Source organism: Lytechinus variegatus, chromosome 2, assembly GCF_018143015.1.
Source record: "Lytechinus variegatus isolate NC3 chromosome 2, Lvar_3.0, whole genome shotgun sequence".
NCBI lineage: Eukaryota > Metazoa > Echinodermata > Echinoidea > Temnopleuroida > Toxopneustidae > Lytechinus > Lytechinus variegatus.
The window spans coordinates 25,767,878-25,785,864 of record NC_054741.1 but is presented as its reverse complement, the minus strand read 5'-3'; the positions used below and the strand labels follow the sequence as shown (position 1 = coordinate 25,785,864).

Below are 17,987 nucleotides of genomic sequence, written 5' to 3'. Positions count from 1 at the left end.
CTAAGCTATGGCAATAGTGCAATATGATTTATACCCTTGCCTGAGAGGTGCAGCTCATGTGTGCTCTGTATTGCAAGACATTTTCCCCCCATATCCCCATGCACCGTTCCCCCCCAAAAAAAAATATATATATATATATTACTTACATGCAAATCATGATCAAAAGTCGAGGAAATGAACCATCACAAGAAGGTATGATATCTTATTGAATTAAAGTGGTAGGATGCATATCATGCATGTAATATGTATGACATTATGCTAGAAGTAGAAACAATGTAAGAATTACGAGGAAGATAAATAAGATAGGGAGTCGTCTAATGAATTATTTTTTGTATAATGAGGAATAAAGGATATGGATAAGAATGGAGTCATTCTCATTTTGTATGTATTTGTTTGGTGTGTGACAGCACAAATGCGTTTGCACAAGAAATCTGCCTTTCCTTTTAATAAAAAAAGAAGAAAGTGAACAAATGATGCAAAGAGTCTACCTTTCCAGAAATGAATGCTGCCCTCTTGTGTTGAAATAGTCACAGGTTCTGCCGAGATTGTGCTGAATGATTGGGAATCAAATTGCTTTAAAGACAGAAATAAGAACAAATGTTATGTACAGGAAACTGAGCAAATGTTATTACTTTCTCACCCATTTGCATACTTCCATCATGCTTATTACTATTTAAAAAAAACTTTCAAACTTATAGGTCCGTATTCTGAAGTCGGGTTTAATTTAAACTCTGGTTTAAAGTTGTGGTTTAAGTATGGATAGCCAATAGTGTCATAAATCTATAACAGTATTATTTCAATGTATCAGCTCATCTTTGTTTCATATCATTTTTAAATGTTTCGGAAGGATAATTAAGATAGCTATCTTCACCATGACGAGTTAGGAAAGAGCACAATAATCATTAGATATATACAATGCAAGTAGAAATTTTGAAATGTTTGGCTTTCCATAATTTTAGCACAGAGTTAGACCATGGTCTAAGTTAAACCTGACTTCAGAATACGGGCCTTAGAGTTTTGTTCAGTATTCACATATTTTCAAATACTCCTCATTTCCCTATTAGATCAAGATTATTTAGTTATGTTATTAAATGAAATCCTGGACTTCTATTATTTATGTGTTATTAATGTGAATCACACAAATATTTGTGATGTCATCAGATCTACAAAAAGTGAAAAATGTGATTTCTTTTGGTCAAATAGAGAATATTTGTTTGATTTTCTTCAAATGATTTCTCATCAGAATGAACTTGACCTCAATTATATGTAGTTGATTGTTCTCTCTCTCTCTCTCTCTCTCTCTCTCTCTCTTTAGGTCTATTTCCCCACGCATTTTAATTAGCATTGATAAATGTGTTATTCAGTTGGAAATCTTTCATTTATAATTGAATAATTTATATAAAACTTTCAAGAGATGTCCACTCGAAGTAAATCATCTATTCTTCAATCTCATTCAAAATTAATCATATATTTCCTAATGATCATAGCTGTTTTATTTGATTCTTTTTGTTTTTAAAATCGTATTGCATCAGCCAATATCACACATCTATTGTTTATCTTTGAATCTATCACACAGGTGTCTCTAGTTCAACAGTGTCATTCATTGTTGTAGGATAAACCTTGAAATAATCAATCAAATCTCCTTTTTATTTTGGGTTCATACATGATTTGTATTATAGTTGTGTCTATTTATAAATTGCATGTGTGAAGTGTATCCGGCGGTTTTAATATTCTTGGATTTTTTTTTTGACATATAGATGCCTATAACCAGAAGTTGTTTCACTTTTATCTTATTTTCATTATTTGAATAAGGCCTAGGGTTAATATGCATTATTGATTTTGCATTTTCTTTTTTTTTAAATAGGCCTATATTCTGTACTACAATGTTGTTGTGTGTATTGTGTGAGCACGTGTACCGAAATCAACTGCTTTGTGAGTTTTGATAGTTGCATGCGATAACAATTTTAGCAACAGTAAATTCACATTAAAGAGCAAAATAAATGGTAAGAATTCCATTGAAAAGTTGAAAGAATTAACAATATTATGTTTAATCCCCGGCTTAAGTGCAAAGTGTATCTGTTTATTCAGCCATTAGCTATTTTCTAAAGATGCCATTCAATCAATCTGACAGCGAATTTAAAAGGTGGTCAAAAGAGAGATGAAAAATCACCTCCCTACTTGCTCAGCAATCCATAATCCAATGACTCCATCTAAGTAGGGGTTGCCCTGTGAATCCTAAGCCCTACCTTTAGGGGGTAAAATACCACTGTGTTTGCCATTTTTCAGCCATCTCGTTTCTGTAGTCCCACACCTGCTCAGCTGTGTACTCAAACTCACAATGGTCCAGGTGTAATGTAGAGAGAGTTGGTGGAACGACGGGATGCAGTTTGTTGGTAAATTCTTGCTCTTAGCCCGTCTCTTCCATCACCTCATTCCATGTGTTTTAATATCCACTGTGTCACGTCCATCACCTTCCCAACAAGGCTTAGTTGATGTCGGGGATAGCATCGCAAGGCTTTCTCAGAACTTGGCATATCATCAACACGCAGCCAAACATGGACTCATTCTGAAAGAATCACAGGGAGGGGGGATGTTTCCCTTCTTTTAATTCACCTAACCAAATTTAGATGTACACATATATTAATTGATATTTTAACTGAATAAGTTATCATCAACGTCCGATCATTCCTCTCATTGGTGAGGGATGTTGCACATTTGTGAGTCTTCTCCTTTGCTCTTTGTCCATTCACCACTTCCATTTTACTTGATGTTATCCTATCCATCTTTCTTTCCTTTGGTCTTCATCCCCCCCCCCCCCTCCTTTCCAGTTGAAAGAGTCAATTCCATTTTGTAATGAAAATATACTTATCACCTGTAATAAAAAAGCCTGAAATACAACAAGGTCTATTTTATACCTCTTTCATAAACCCAATTATGCGGCTAATAGCAGCATAATTTGGTCGTAAAATTGGAGGAGGACCAGAGTTATCCGCATTATTTTGATGCTGCTATTATCCGCATAATAGCAGCATCGGGACAAGATTTTGAGTTTATGAACGCATTTCCAAATAATGCGGATAATTGCCATGGTGCGGTCACAAGGTCACTCTTTTCCAACACAACCGCATCGGAGGGGGCGTGTCCAGTTGTCATGACGATTATCCACCTTTTTCAGGACGAGCGCTCGTAAAAATAATGCGGCTTATTTTCGGAGTTTGTGAACGCAATTTTTATTGAATTATCCGCATTACTCTTAGGCGGCTAATTGGAGGATAGGTTTTTGAAAAGGGTATTAGATATCAGTCTATGTAAATTTAGTCTACAAGACTGAAGAAGTCAGACCCTATTAATCAACCAGTCGATTCACTCCCTGATTTCAGCATCTTAAGACGGGCTTGTTTGAACAAAGACATTCTTTTGGTGAGATGTTATGTGTAAGTAACCATCTGCCTGGCTTAATTCATTGTCCAGATTACTCTAATCAGATCACAAGATTTAGTCCTCTTTGCCCCCCTTTTATTGATTCACTGTAGTACTTCTTCTTTTATGATTAAAGACCATGTCATATGATTAGGAACCCTGTCTGATGCACTTTAAGAGCTTCTTTGGGTGACTTGGTATTATTAGAATGGCAAGGAAAGTGGGGTGGGGTTGGAGTCAGAATGCCATTTAATAAATTTCAAAATTAAATAAGAAAAATTGAGGTGAAGCCATGGGACCATTTTTTGGGGGTGGGGGTGGATAGGTGGTAAAAAATAATAAAGTCACTGATGAACACACCACTAAAAGAAAGGAAATTAAGAGTAATCTTTCTCAAAGATTTAACAAATGAAAAAAAAAACACTTTCTTGCATGGAGAAGGTTAATACATTTGATATTGTGATAGTGTTCATATTCCAGTCTTTAGTTGTATTGTGTGGATGACTGTAAGCTGTAAATACATTTTGCACACACAAACATTCAAGGATATTTCATATTTTCCCCATGAAATGATCAAATTTTAGCCACCTTTTAAGTAACACATGGGATTTGAAGATATGACAAAGATACTGGTATTCATGAAATGACAGATCTCGATGGTGCATCATGAATGGCAAGGTTATTGGCTCTTTATGAAAACAGAAAATATTCGTTCTATATGTTTTTTAAGAGATACTATCATCATTTTTACAAATGAAGCATTATTGAGCCTTGTTATTCACGGATGAGGCCCAAAAGTGTAAATAAGATTAATGCAATAATCTGAGATTTTTTTCTTCTCAGTCTTCACTTTTGGAAGAGAGGGAAATTATCAATTATTACTTGTCGGTAAATTTGCTCTTAGTAGAACAATGTTTGACAATTATAAAGCTAACAAAACAGCTACAAATCATTTAACAATGGGCCTGTATATTAAAAAACATACTCATTGTGAGTTATAACATTTCTAGTGAATCAACTGTCTCCATTAAAAGGGATTTATTTTGTAGAGATTGGAGGAAAGTAACAACTTGTTGAAAAATTTGTTTTTAAAAAGTTTGGTCCAACACGATTTCCCCCTTCTCTTGTTAAACCCTTTTAAACAAATTTGAAAGTCGGGTTTTCTTTCAACATGCAGACCATAATCCGTCTAGAGTACATAAAAGGAGATTAATTCCATGTCTTACATTTCATGGATTATCAAAGCTTATGTGATTGTTGGAGCTCAGACACATCTAATGGAACTCTGTCCATTTTATGCCGACTTTCATCAGCTTCTTCTATTCTTCAATCATACACTTCATTCTCTATCATTTACAGTCAGACTTCCCTTTTTGCTTCATCCTTGATTTATCATTTATCTTTACAAAGAAGCCATTATAAGATGGGTTATTGCCCATCGTTACTTGCGATTAAGGGTTTTGATGGTGTTACCTGCTTTCAATAGAACATGTATTTTTTTAAATTTTGTTTTCGAGAAGGATCGGAGGTGGCGAGGGGGATACATACTGCTTTAAGATTACATAGGCCTTCTGCATTATTCAAGTTTCATTTCCACTGTCACACATTAGATGAGATAAAAGGATAAAAGTTGTCAGCCATTTATTTGTGGCGAGTTGATTAGTAGGATTTGATATGCCTGGTTTGTTATATTATTTGTGTTGAAGTATACTTGCAAGGGAGCTTAGTGATATGTTCAGTACATGAGAAGCTGCTTTCTTTTGGAGTAATTCTAAAAATTGTAATGCATATCTACATTTTTTGTTAATGTTCATGATGATTAAACTTTAATTTGTTTAAAAAGTTATGCCTGGATTCAAAGATTTGCCACTTGAATTTTTATTGTTTTTTTAATGATTATTTTGGGGTAGTTTGTAATGATTTAATTCAGAAACCAAAGAGAATCACAGTCATGTATTATATTGTAGACGACATGAAACACCATTTTCATTCATGAATCATGACATTAACATGTAGGTCTGTGAAGTCAAAGACTAAACTGCTAGCTGCTGCTGTGTATGAGGATAGTTTTCATATATAGACCCTTGTTGGAATTTTATATGTAGTGTATGTCCACAAAGACTCCATAGCTAAATTTGTTTTATAACCCATGTACTGCCACTGTGTTCTTTTAGAACATAACAAGTGTAGAGTCTTTCAAACTTAGGCTTGGCTCAATATTTCTGTAATTGTGTTTTATGGTTTGATTTGTGTCTGTGCTTGGAGACTAGTGTGCAGGTTTTTGGTGCTTTGATCTGTTGTTACAGTTTAGTTAGGTGGCAATCAAGAGCAAGCGGCTTATTATCCCAGGGAAATGGACCATCTGCCTGCTACCAGTCTTTCCTGCTCTACCAGTCCCATCTGCTGGAATCTTCCATTGTACATTACAGGGGAGGTACAGTGTGTTGGTATGCATCAAGTTCCCTGAGGGACTCCCTCATGGGTTAAATTGCTTCACATCCAAACAACTGGCACTTCCGGCCTGTGCCCCCCCCCCCCTTTGAGAGCCATAATCAAAATTTTTTATTTAGATATGTGTCTTTTTTTTTTTAACGAAAGTGTGCCTCCCCGCCTTGAAAGTGAGGACCCTTTTTCCCCCTTTTGTTTTGCTTGCTTATCAAACTTTTATCGGGAAAATGCCTCCCCCCGCCCCCTCCCTTTTGGAAAATCCTGGATCTGCCCCTGAACCAAGTGCTGTGAAATAATGGAATCCAAACATAAACTGAGTGCACTGAAAACACAAAAACACAGACTAGTGCACTATATATATTCTTATTTTGCTTATTGATCAGCAATTAATTCATTTACATATATAAACACTCAGGTGCTATTTTGAAATCATTGAATGACTGTGACCACAACTATGTCTAATTGGATGTAGATTTGGATTGTTGCATGCTTGTTTTATTGCAGCAGAAATAGAATGGTGGAAGTTTCTCGAATTCACTAAATTGTAAACTAACTTTTTGCAAGTTGAGTACAGAAATATGCTCATATCAGGCTTTGTTTGACTTTTAAGATGTAAAAGACATACTTTGCACAATCTTTTATTTTGCTGGCATGTAGTTTACGATTATGTAATAATGTGATTATGCACATTGTATTACATTTTCAGAAAGACCAAAGATGCCTATCTATATGGAAGAATGCTCTCTCGTGAAAAAAGGGATAAAAATCTTTAAAATATGACAAGAAAGAACTTGTTATTATAACAACAGGATAACAACAGGAATTTCCAGTTCTGAACTTTTCATGCATTTGTGTTAGTGGTATTTTTTGTATTGAATGGCTGCCTTTTTAATCCACTCGACAGATCTTCAATGGAGGTTGATCTGAATTTCCATAATCATGTTTTCCTTTGCATTGATTACGTATTTTGATCTGATTTTACTTTTTAGGCCTACTGTATTGTATGTTTTTTGGCTTCTGTACAACAATATTTCATTTGTTTTGCATTTGCTTATGATGATCTTGAGATATAAGAAAGGTGGAAAGTAATTGACGAGTAAACCTTCGTTTGTGATTTGCTACATGCATCTTGAACCTTGTGGTTTTCAGAATGTCACACTGGTGTAATTGTTCAAATGTTCCTTCACAGTTCCGAATGTCACCCTTGCATATTATTACAGCAAACATCAACAGGTAATAATAGTGAAAGGAAGGGAAACATGATGGGGAAAAAGTCAATGTTTACATTCGTCTCCTCACCCTCCACCGCAACACTGTGTAGACACCCCTGCAGCTCAAATGAAAGAGTCCATTCATCCAACTGTAAATGTGTGTGTAGGTGAGATGTGTGTTGGACTGCAGCACTTGAATAGCCAGCATTCATGGGGGGTACACTTTACTACAAGTTTGATGTGTGTATATTTATGTGTAAAGCTGAGAGCTCTGTGTTCAAAGGCATACAGCGGATAGAGGATCGCTCAGCTTTGTGTCACAATTTTACACAGGATTTTTTTTCTTCTCTCGCCCCTCCGTATGATATTACCATCCTGGTTGGTCCATTTTGAGGGCTCGCGAGCGAGTGATCGCTCACACCGTGTGTTGAATGCGATTGATTGTGCATGCATGCAGACTGCCCGGACACACAATACTAACGCGGTATTAGATCATAACCCATAGGGGCTGCGATCGTAGGAGCGCAGCCGTACGCCCGGTCATGGCTGTGAATAATGGGAATTTTTATCCTACTAGTGCTTTGGATATACCATTTCCCTTCTATCCTCCAGCTTTACATTTAACGGGTAAGTCCAGTCTTTTTTTTTCTATCGCCGATGGTTTCGGCATCAAATTGTCTTCTCCACATCTGATTGTCTCACGTTCATCCTTACAAATAGACACTAATTATATCCTATTCTATTGTGCCATAATCGTCTGCATGCCAGCTCAGTGAGTACCTTGAATGTTTGTACACATTAGAATCTCTATTATGTGTGTGTTGTGTGTGTGTGTCATAATTATAGCCTGTGGGCTGCCGAGAGAGGCAGTTAAGATGTATGTATGGCCGATATAGGCGCTTATGGATAGGCGTGTGACCCTTGACCGGCCACTTGGGGGAAGAGAGAGAGAGAGAGAGTGGGCTAAGCTTGTTTTGTGTGAAGGCGGCGTATGTTTTGAGAAGGACGGTCTCTTTGTCTCTTCTGACCAAATGATGTGCTGCTATGTATCATGCACATCATCTCATCATGTTCATCCCCTGTAACCCCCCCTTTCCCTTTCTCCTTCACCATCTTCCAATCCCTATCTCAATCTTGACTATTGTACCTGTCATATCTCTAGATCTACAGATTTTCATCTATTCTATTTTCGTTACTATACTCTTCTCTCCTTCCTTTTTAATTTTATTCCCTTTTCTTTTCTCTTTTTAATCTTATTCCCTTTTCGTTTCTCTTTTTAATCTTATTCCCTTTTCTTTTCTCTTTTTAATCTTATTCCCTTTTCTTTTCTCTTTTTAATCTTATTCCCTTCTGCTTTCATTCATTTCTTTTTTCTTAGAAAATTTATTATTGAATAGCCAATGAATAGACTGCCCGATGTACACAGAACACATAGGACCTAGACCTGCTATACGACATGAAACATATCAGAAAGGACCAAAATTCTATTCCCAATTTTATATTGGGCCTCCCCTTCCTATTTGGAGGAATTGGTCATCTATTAAATGACAATCCTAGTAACCCCTCTTTTATATTCTGTTGATATATGTCGATTGATAAACTCCCCTTTATAGAATCTTTTTCATTTTAAAGAACTTAGATAGGCCTATTCATTTGAATAAATGCAAGTCATTGTATTTAGAATTGATAAGTAACTCTTGTATAATATATGGCTCTGCAATTGAAAGATATATATTCAAGGCACTGGTTTCGTAGTTATACACATTGCATTACAGTATCAAGAATACAGTGCAATCATCGTACTATTAAATATGAAACCAGGAAATGAAATACCTATTGCAGTTATAAGGATACCATGCCAAGAATTAATTACCCGATCGGAATATAGAATAACCACTCACACTTGAAAATCCTTAGATCATTTCCTGACAGCTAAGCGAGGAGCATTTTGTGTCTGCTATTTAATAGATCATAGTAGTATCGGTCAGCTGCTTGACCTGTGCAGGGAGGACATTGCAATGATTGAGCTGTTGTCTCTGAAGATCTTTACGAGATGATGTCCAGTGCGTTTTGCCATTGGGATTTCATGTCAATCGCAGGATGTTATTAATTAGTAGGTTAAGATGGTTCTCTATCTGATTCAAATTGGCAATGATAGGCTAGATAAGGAGTTGGCTATTGAAGAAAATTGCTAAAAATCTGTACCACAATTCTTAGTAACCAGCCATTTTCTTCTTTTTTTACTTGGTAGCCAAAAAAATGAAAGAGCACAAAACCATTGTAATATATATTGATTCCCTATATGTAAGCTGTAGTCATATACTACATGTATTATTGTCCATTTTCTTAATGTTGTGAATCAATCAGTGCATGAATATTTTTACATAATAATCTTATGTAATTCTTGTATGAGCCACTATGTTTTATTTTTGTTTGTTCATCCTGGAAGTTAGATTTAGGTCTTAGCCTGGACTACGAGCTGCGTAAAAAGCACAACCATCCTGTTCTCCAACTTGGAGCAAAAAAAAATTCTGATGAAAATGACAGGAAACGGAGGTCGATTGCACTTTTCTCACCAGTAGTTAGTAATGTGTTTGTTGGGTTTATGATTTAATATACATACCCTCCTCTCTCTCTCTTTCTGACTTTCTCTATCTTCTTCCATGGGTGTTAGTGAAAGGGTTCGCGCCGACGACCACAACACTGACACGACTCACGAGGGCTGCGGTTTCATTGAACTCTTTTATTCACCAAAGGAAAACAGCCTCTGCATAATAACAAAATATAAACAAGCACATGATTAATATAATTACCACACATTACATAATAGCGGTATGAATAGTACAGTTCTAAACATAACAAATACTGATTTACATTATCAATCAAGACAATAAACTACATTTTCTCCAGTGACCATTAAAGCGAAAGTAAATCAAAAAGTATATCTTTTTCTTCATTAGATATAAAATATGTCAACAATATGTTCGTATTCAGAAAATCACAACATGATATAAATTGAACCACTCTCCCTAGACCATACACTCACCGGTCAGACACTAATTCTGCATTTTGCTTCAACATCTAAAGTAAAATTGTACATCAAGGGAAGTCCTTGCAGAAGTCCTACAACATAGAAATTGAAAATGTCACTTACAAATATACACATCCAAGTTGGCAGATATAATGTGCAATATAAGTTCATTATACACTTTATATTCAAATGCTACATGTACTGAATTGAAATAATAAAACATAGTATCATTTTAACTAGATTTTTTTTTAGAGAAATATTACACAAGGAAAATCCAATTTACAACATCTTCCCCACGATTAATGTCATAATGTTTGAAACAAAGATAAAACACAAAAAATACAATATCTTCCCCACATTCCATGCAATAATAGTTGCTATCTGCGGTAATTGCATGAAATTCAAAATGAAGTATAAAAGTGCTTACTACAGTAAGCTTAACATGCAGAAAAAAATATGTCAAACATTATAGAATATTAATCACACTCTATATCAAATGCATATAAGATGAAAAGTCTCTCTAAAAGAAATAATCTTTTCACTTCACTTTGGTAATACCGACACTGGGAGATGTAGTCGATTTCTGTGTTGTCCCTTGTTCACCCGACGGGACCTCCGACGCTCGACCTCATGATTCATGTTATCATGTCGAGATCTGTCGTCTTCAAGGGGTTCATTCTGCGGTATGGCATCTTCCGCCACATTGGTTTCTTCACTAGGAACATTTCTACCAGTGGGCTCATTCTCTCCGCAAGAGCCATTTTGATTAAGGGTGACAGGTCTCTCTTCACCAGATGTAAGCCTATCAGGCTCTGAGGGTTCCCACAAGAAGGTGAAGTAGGGGGTAGTATTCTCTGAAGTGGGCAATGGTTGTGACTTCACTCTGTCCTCTGGCTTATCCTGTGGAGTAGGAATTGCTATTTCCTCCCGCGGGTCAGGAATCAACAATCTCCTGTTGACCACCTTTGTTGGTCCTCCAAACATGGGTCGGATTTTATACACGTCACCCATCTCATTCACTGCTGTCACAATGAAGGGATCCCTTAAGACCTTGTCTTCAAGTTTATGACGTCCTTCAAATGCGCATTTCTTCAGTAGTACCCTTGCGCCGATGTTGAGAGGTGAACTCATAGGGAGGGCATCATGCCTCATCTTCTCACTATTCTGTATCATTTCCATATTCTGCTGCGCTAACATGTGGGCCTGTTGGAGTGACTTAGAGTGTTCTGACACAAAGTCTTCATCCCAATCTGCATTTCCATTCCCTATGAGTTGGTCCAGTGGGGTGTTGGGCTCTCGTCCATACAGAAGTCGGTACGGTGACAATCCAGTTGTTCCATGTGGAGTACAATTGTACAAGAATACCAACTGGCCAATAAGCCCAGGCCACTTCTTTCGACGGTCAGGATCAAGGGAGCGAATCATACCACACAAGGTTCGGTTAAATCTCTCTGTCTGCCCGTTTCCTTGGGGATAGTAAGGAGTGGTATGTGTCTTTTCAATGCCATATAGCTTGCACAACTCTCGTACCAACAAACTTTCGAAATTTCGCCCCTGATCTGAGTGAATTCGAAGTGGAGCACCGTAGTGAACGATCCAACCATCAATCAAAGCATGTGCTACTACTGCGGCAGTTTGGTTCTTGCAAGGAATGGCTTGAGCAAATTTGGTGAAGGCGTCTGTGATTACTAAGACATCCTCATATCCACCTTGGCCTTTGTCAAGCTTGAGGAAGTCTATCGCGATCAACTCGAGGGGTCTGAATGCCAACAGATGCCGTCTTGGGGTCCGTATAGCTGGCGTTGGAGTCTTGGATGCAACACAGGCAAAACACTTCCTGATGTGTCCTCTCACATCATTGCACATACCCGGCCAAAAGCATCTTTCCCGCAGGATTGCTAAAGTTCTATTGATGCCTTGGTGGCCCCATTGGTCGTGGGCCATTTCTATCATCTTTTCTTGGAGACTCTTTGGTACAAGAAGCTGTCTTCTTTGAGGATGTTTTGATTCTGGTGGTTGCCTATACAGGACTCCCTTGTATTCTATAATGCTAGCTCGCTCCTTCAACCAGGACTTTATTTCTGCATTCTCTTGTTTGATTTCATCCTCGGACTTCCATTCACACCTGAGATAACGTCTGCACACAGAGAGTGCATTGTCACTCTGTTGAAGAGTTTCAAGTTCTTCTACTGAGTATGACGGGTACACGCCAGGAACTCTCGGCGGCTCCTCATCTACCAACTGGTCTCCTGAAACCACAACTTCTGCCGGGAGGACAGTGGTCACCGTCAGTGCTCCGATCATCTCCTTCACCTCGCCTTCATCATTTCCAGGGCACCTGCTGAGTGCATCGGCACATCTGTTAAGTTTTCCAGGACGGTATCGGATATCCAGCTGAAAGGCTGCCAACTGTGCTACCCACCTCTGTTCAGTGGCCCCCAACTGTGCAGTTTGAAGGTGGGCTAGAGGGTTGTTATCCGTGTATACAATACACTTAGCACCCAACAAATACCCTTTGAACTTCTCGACTACTGCCCATTTAAGGGCAAGAAGTTCTATCTTGAAGCTTGAGAAATCTGGATAATTCTTCTCGGCTCCACGTAGGCTACGGCTTGCAAACGAGATAGGGTGTAAATGTCCATTGTCATCTTTCTGCGACAAGCAGGCACCAAGTCCCTTTAGAGATGCATCAACCTCGAGTATGAATTCTTCTCCAAACTTGGGATAGGCAAGAACTGGTGTTGAAGACAGTCTCTCCTTAAGCTCATGAAATGACTCTTCGGCCTCTTTGGTCCACACAAAGCTTGTGTCTGGAGTGATGTCCCCTGTCTTCCTTCTCCTTTTCTTACACTTCTGTCCAGTTAGTGCATGGAGTGGTGCTGTTATTCTGGTGAAGTCAGGGACAAACCTTCTGTAATATGAAGCAAGACCGAGGAAGGAGCATAATTCTGATCCGTTTTGAGGTACAGGCCATGACTTGATCCTTGATACCTTGCTTGGGTCTACCATGACACCCTTCTCAGTGACAATGTGCCCTAGGTGGGCTACTTCTTTCTTGAAGAGCTGGCACTTTCCTCCTTTCAACTTCAGGCCATGTGTTGTTAGGCGGTCAAAGACTTCTCTGAGTGTTTCGAGGTGCTCCTCAAACGTTCTGGAAAAGACCAAAACATCATCAAGGTAGAGTATGACTTTTGAAAAGTTCATGTCACCAAAAATTGCCTCCATTATTCTCTGAAATGTGCTTGGGCTGTTGCATAGACCCTGAGGCATTCTTTCAAATTCATAGAGTCCCCAGGGTACACGGAAAGCAGTTAGGGGCACCGATTCTGTGTGCATAGTGATCTGGAAATATCCATGAGACAAGTCAAGGGAAGAGAAGTATTTGGCTCCATTCATTACTTCTAATGATTCGTCTATTCTGGGTAGTGGAAAGGAGTCTTTGACTGTTAATTTGTTCAATTGTCTATAATCAATACATAAGCGTAATGCCCCTGATTTCTTCCTCACAAGAACGATCGGACTGGCATAGGGGCTAGTTGACCTCTTTATAATCTTACGTTCCAGCATGTCTTGTAATAGATCACGAACCTCTGAAGTCACATGAGGAGCTATCCTTCGATAGGGCAGACGCACTGGCTTGTCAGAGGTCACTCTGATTTCATGTGGTACTATATCACAACATCCCAGGTCGAATTCATCTTTAGAGAATGCTGCTTCATGATCATGTAGGAGTTTAGCAATCCTAGATGCATCTTCATAAGCCATCCCATCTAGGCTGATGCCCTGAGGAAGCAGTATTTCCGTACCATCAGTGAAAGAGAATCTCTCCTGTGATGCTGATGCTGTCCGACGGGGAGGCTTGGTATCCATTGCTTGCTCTGGCTCATGTCCGTCGTCATCAACTCCCGGCTCTGTCTTGGCAATCAATACATCACAGATATTAACCTCTAACTGGTCATCTTTAGCTTGTAGACAAATTTCACAATGTTCTTCCACTTGTTTGGCAGAAGCAATAGTTGAATGGGGTGGTACTATGAAATCTCTGTCTCCAGAATTCATCAGTAGAACATGCATGTCCCCATTTTCAGCACAACAGCCTTCAATGACTTCAACCTGGGAATCTCCAAACTGGCTGTTACCCTGGATAAGCCAGACACTTGACTCAGGATCTTCCCCACCTTGGAAAGGCCTCATTGCGCACTCTATGTGTTGTATCGTCCTGGCAGGCAAAACTACTCTTGTTGCCCCAGTAACAACCTCTCGTACATGTGCACTACCTGCAGTCTCAATGTCGAAGCAATCCTTCACCATCTGAAATTCCCCTTTCGCTCTCTCCAAAGGAAATAGTGCTCGAAGGGCATTGCATCCCAGCAGAATAGGGAAGTCTCTTTGTCTTTCCCCACATGACTCTCGTTGTACGATTAGGAATCCTATTGTAGCTTTTTGATCGTTTACAGAGACATGGGTTCGGATGAAGCCTTCCACTGGTACTTTGGTTGGCCCCACACCGACAATTTTCAAAGGTTTATTAAATGGGCTCACTTCTCCTACCGCTGCTTCCAACTGTCGATGAAACACGTCTGATGGTATAATGGACGCCTCTGCCCCAGTGTCGAGGATGCAGCCAATGGGTACACCAGCAACTACTGCTATGACAGCTGGGCTTTCGGAAATCAAATCAGCTGTGTCGACTATCTCATCCATTGCTGGCACAACCTCTGCCACTGAAGTTTGTCTGCCTTGTGCCCCACTGGATTCATTTACATCCTCTGAATTACCACCAAATGACATATCAGTTTGTGGATTGGTTACAGTTCCTTCTATGGGCTCTTCTGTATGATATTGCTTTCTAATGTCCTCTGCCGTTTGGCCCTCAACAACAGAGGGGTCTAGTTTTCCTCCTGGGATGCGATATGTTGGTGAGGAATACTGGCAGCTCCTTGTGATGAGGACTGGAAGACTGTTGGCCTGTTGAAACTGCCATGATTCTGCATGGTACCTGATTCCGTGCTCCAAGTGGGGAAGCTTTGATTCTCCTGATGCCAGTTGCCAGCAGAGTAATTATATTCATGTGCAGGGGAACCGGTGGGTATGTTGGGGCAGTCACGTCGTAGATGTCCTTTATGGCCACAGCTGAAGCATCGTCCATCAGTCCTCTTCCTCTGAGGTTTTCCTCCTTTCAGCTTGGCGACTTCTCCCCTAAGTTGCTCCAACTCCGTCATTATAGCTTTCTGTTGTTCTACTACCTGTTGCACAAGCATGGAATCTTTCATGACTGCCCTTCCAACTTCAATATCTGCTTCTCGCACTCTGGGCCTCTGAGTGGTGGCAGTCTCCTGAAAGAGTTTGAGGGCTTCCTCACGAATCTTGGCAAATCCATCGATTTCATGCATCATCTGTATTCGCCTCAACTCTCTCCTCACCCAAGCCTCCCGGGCACCATTGACAAATTGATCACTTAAGGTCTTGTTTTTCAACTGACTTAAAGCTTCTCCTTGAGCTTGTGTAGTGGCAGCTTTTTCCATCTTGTTGTAGGTGCGAATCAGGGCACGGCTGAAGTCACAAAGTGATTCTCCATCTCTCTGTATGCGATTATGAAACTGACTACTGAGGGTCTGTGTGGTTTCCTGATAGCCAAAGCACAATTTCAGACGACTTACTATTTCATCAAAATCCTGTCTCTTTGATTCACTGAGACACATTATTTCCTCTCGTGCTGGTCCTGAAAGGTGATCTAGCAACAGTCGAGCTTTGCTACTCATTTCCATATTTTGGTTAGCAGTTACTCCATTAAATTCTTCAAGCCATTCTGACAAGGACATATCATCCGCATGATGTGGCATCCCTCGGAATTTTGGTAAGTTGCTCTGTAATATACTCTGTAATCCAATGGAACGGCGGAAGAATTGGGACAAAACATCCATACTCTCAGTTGTAGCTGATGATGAACTCGAACTGGTTTCCATGATCCTAGATTTCAATTTGGAACATAAAAAGAATTTTGCATACAGAATAGCGAAACCACAATACAATCACTGCAAAAATCAGTAAAAAAAGCATATGTTGTCCATTACATACAGTCTGACCGAGGCTGTTTAGAACCAGTCTAAAGTCATTTCAATTTTACGTTGTGCACGATGACACCAGGATAAGACCACGTACAATGTAAGTTCTCAAGATTTCTTCTAAGTCCGATATCTGCAGAGCCCGCACCAGATGGTCCCTTGTTGCTGATGATCCCACTTCTGACACCATTGAAAGGGTTCGCGCCGACGACCACAACACTGACACGACTCACGAGGGCTGCGGTTTCATTGAACTCTTTTATTCACCAAAGGAAAACAGCCTCTGCATAATAACAAAATATAAACAAGCACATGATTAATATAATTACCACACATTACATAATAGCGGTATGAATAGTACAGTTCTAAACATAACAAATACTGATTTACATTATCAATCAAGACAATAAACTACATTTTCTCCAGTGACCATTAAAGCGAAAGTAAATCAAAAAGTATATCTTTTTCTTCATTAGATATAAAATATGTCAACAATATGTTCGTATTCAGAAAATCACAACATGATATAAATTGAACCACTCTCCCTAGACCATACACTCACCGGTCAGACACTAATTCTGCATTTTGCTTCAACATCTAAAGTAAAATTGTACATCAAGGGAAGTCCTTGCAGAAGTCCTACAACATAGAAATTGAAAATGTCACTTACAAATATACACATCCAAGTTGGCAGATATAATGTGCAATATAAGTTCATTATACACTTTATATTCAAATGCTACATGTACTGAATTGAAATAATAAAACATAGTATCATTTTAACTAGATTTTTTTTTTAGAGAAATATTACACAAGGAAAATCCAATTTACAACATCAGCATTGTGTATACAGTCTAATCGTAGTGAATGCCATGGGTATGGAAGAACAAGGTTATGTTTGTAATGCGCTGGGTTTTCCACAAATAAGTGAGGTCATGGGGGATGGGCCCAAAAAGGTAGGATACTTGAGAGAAAATGTGTCAACATGTATATCAAGCTAGTTCGGTAATGAAGCATATTTTCCCTCCGTGTTTCCTTTGTTATACCATCCCCCTGAAGCATTTAGTTGTTTGTTGTTGGCATTGTTTACTTTGGAGGTTTAGATGATAGAGTAATTGTTGAATTGAGCCAAATTTATGTGTAGGGCCTATACTGTAGGCTATATGACTTCATGGGGGTATCCAGTTAAGCCAAGATTTTAAGTATCTACCAGTATATTATGGTCAATGGAGTCGGTTGTAATAAAATAAGTTTATTACCATTGTTAGATTAAAAAAAGAAATTTGATCAATGCTATCAATCCATCATATTTTTTTAATGATCACCGATGTCAATGTTTTGGCAGTGCTTATTGTTGGTCAGACAAGGTGCTGTTTGCTCTCCACAACTATTCCCCAGTGTCCAGCTTTCAGTGTAACACCCTGGCATTTCAAGGAATTTGCTCTTTCCAGGTATCCATTTGGTTGAGCAGGAACAATTCCTGGTTATCTTCTGACTCGAAGATTGGGCATTCTACTCCAATTACAGAACCAATTACTTCCCCATATGACTGCCAACCTACTTCTAACTTCATGCCCATTTATCTATCACAACCCAGGTAAAACAAACTTTTTATCGCTATTTAATTAAAGGAGAAATATATTGATTATGAATGTGGTCTTATTATATATCAATGGAAAGGTAATGATGTGGGGAACATCAGTGGGTCATTCAAAAATACCGAAAATAATACAAAAAGGTGAAAATCGCCGATTAAAAAACGCTAAAATGCCCCTCCGAAATATGCCTCGCATCGGTCTCTGAATTGACTGG

General features: G+C 38.9%; 1 protein-coding gene across 1 annotated transcript; it reads right to left on the bottom strand.

Annotated features, from left to right (window-relative positions):
• Positions 1-14,995: 14,995 nt before the first annotated feature.
• On the bottom strand, positions 14,996-16,858 carry LOC121407682. Its single transcript, XM_041598868.1, has 2 exons — positions 16,738-16,858; positions 14,996-16,458 (listed from the first exon to the last, which is right to left on the bottom strand). Exon 2 carries the CDS (start codon positions 16,074-16,076, stop codon positions 15,000-15,002), a length of 1,077 nt encoding a protein of 358 aa, XP_041454802.1. The 5' UTR covers positions 16,077-16,458; positions 16,738-16,858; the 3' UTR covers positions 14,996-14,999.
• Between the last annotated feature and the right edge of the window lie 1,129 nt (positions 16,859-17,987).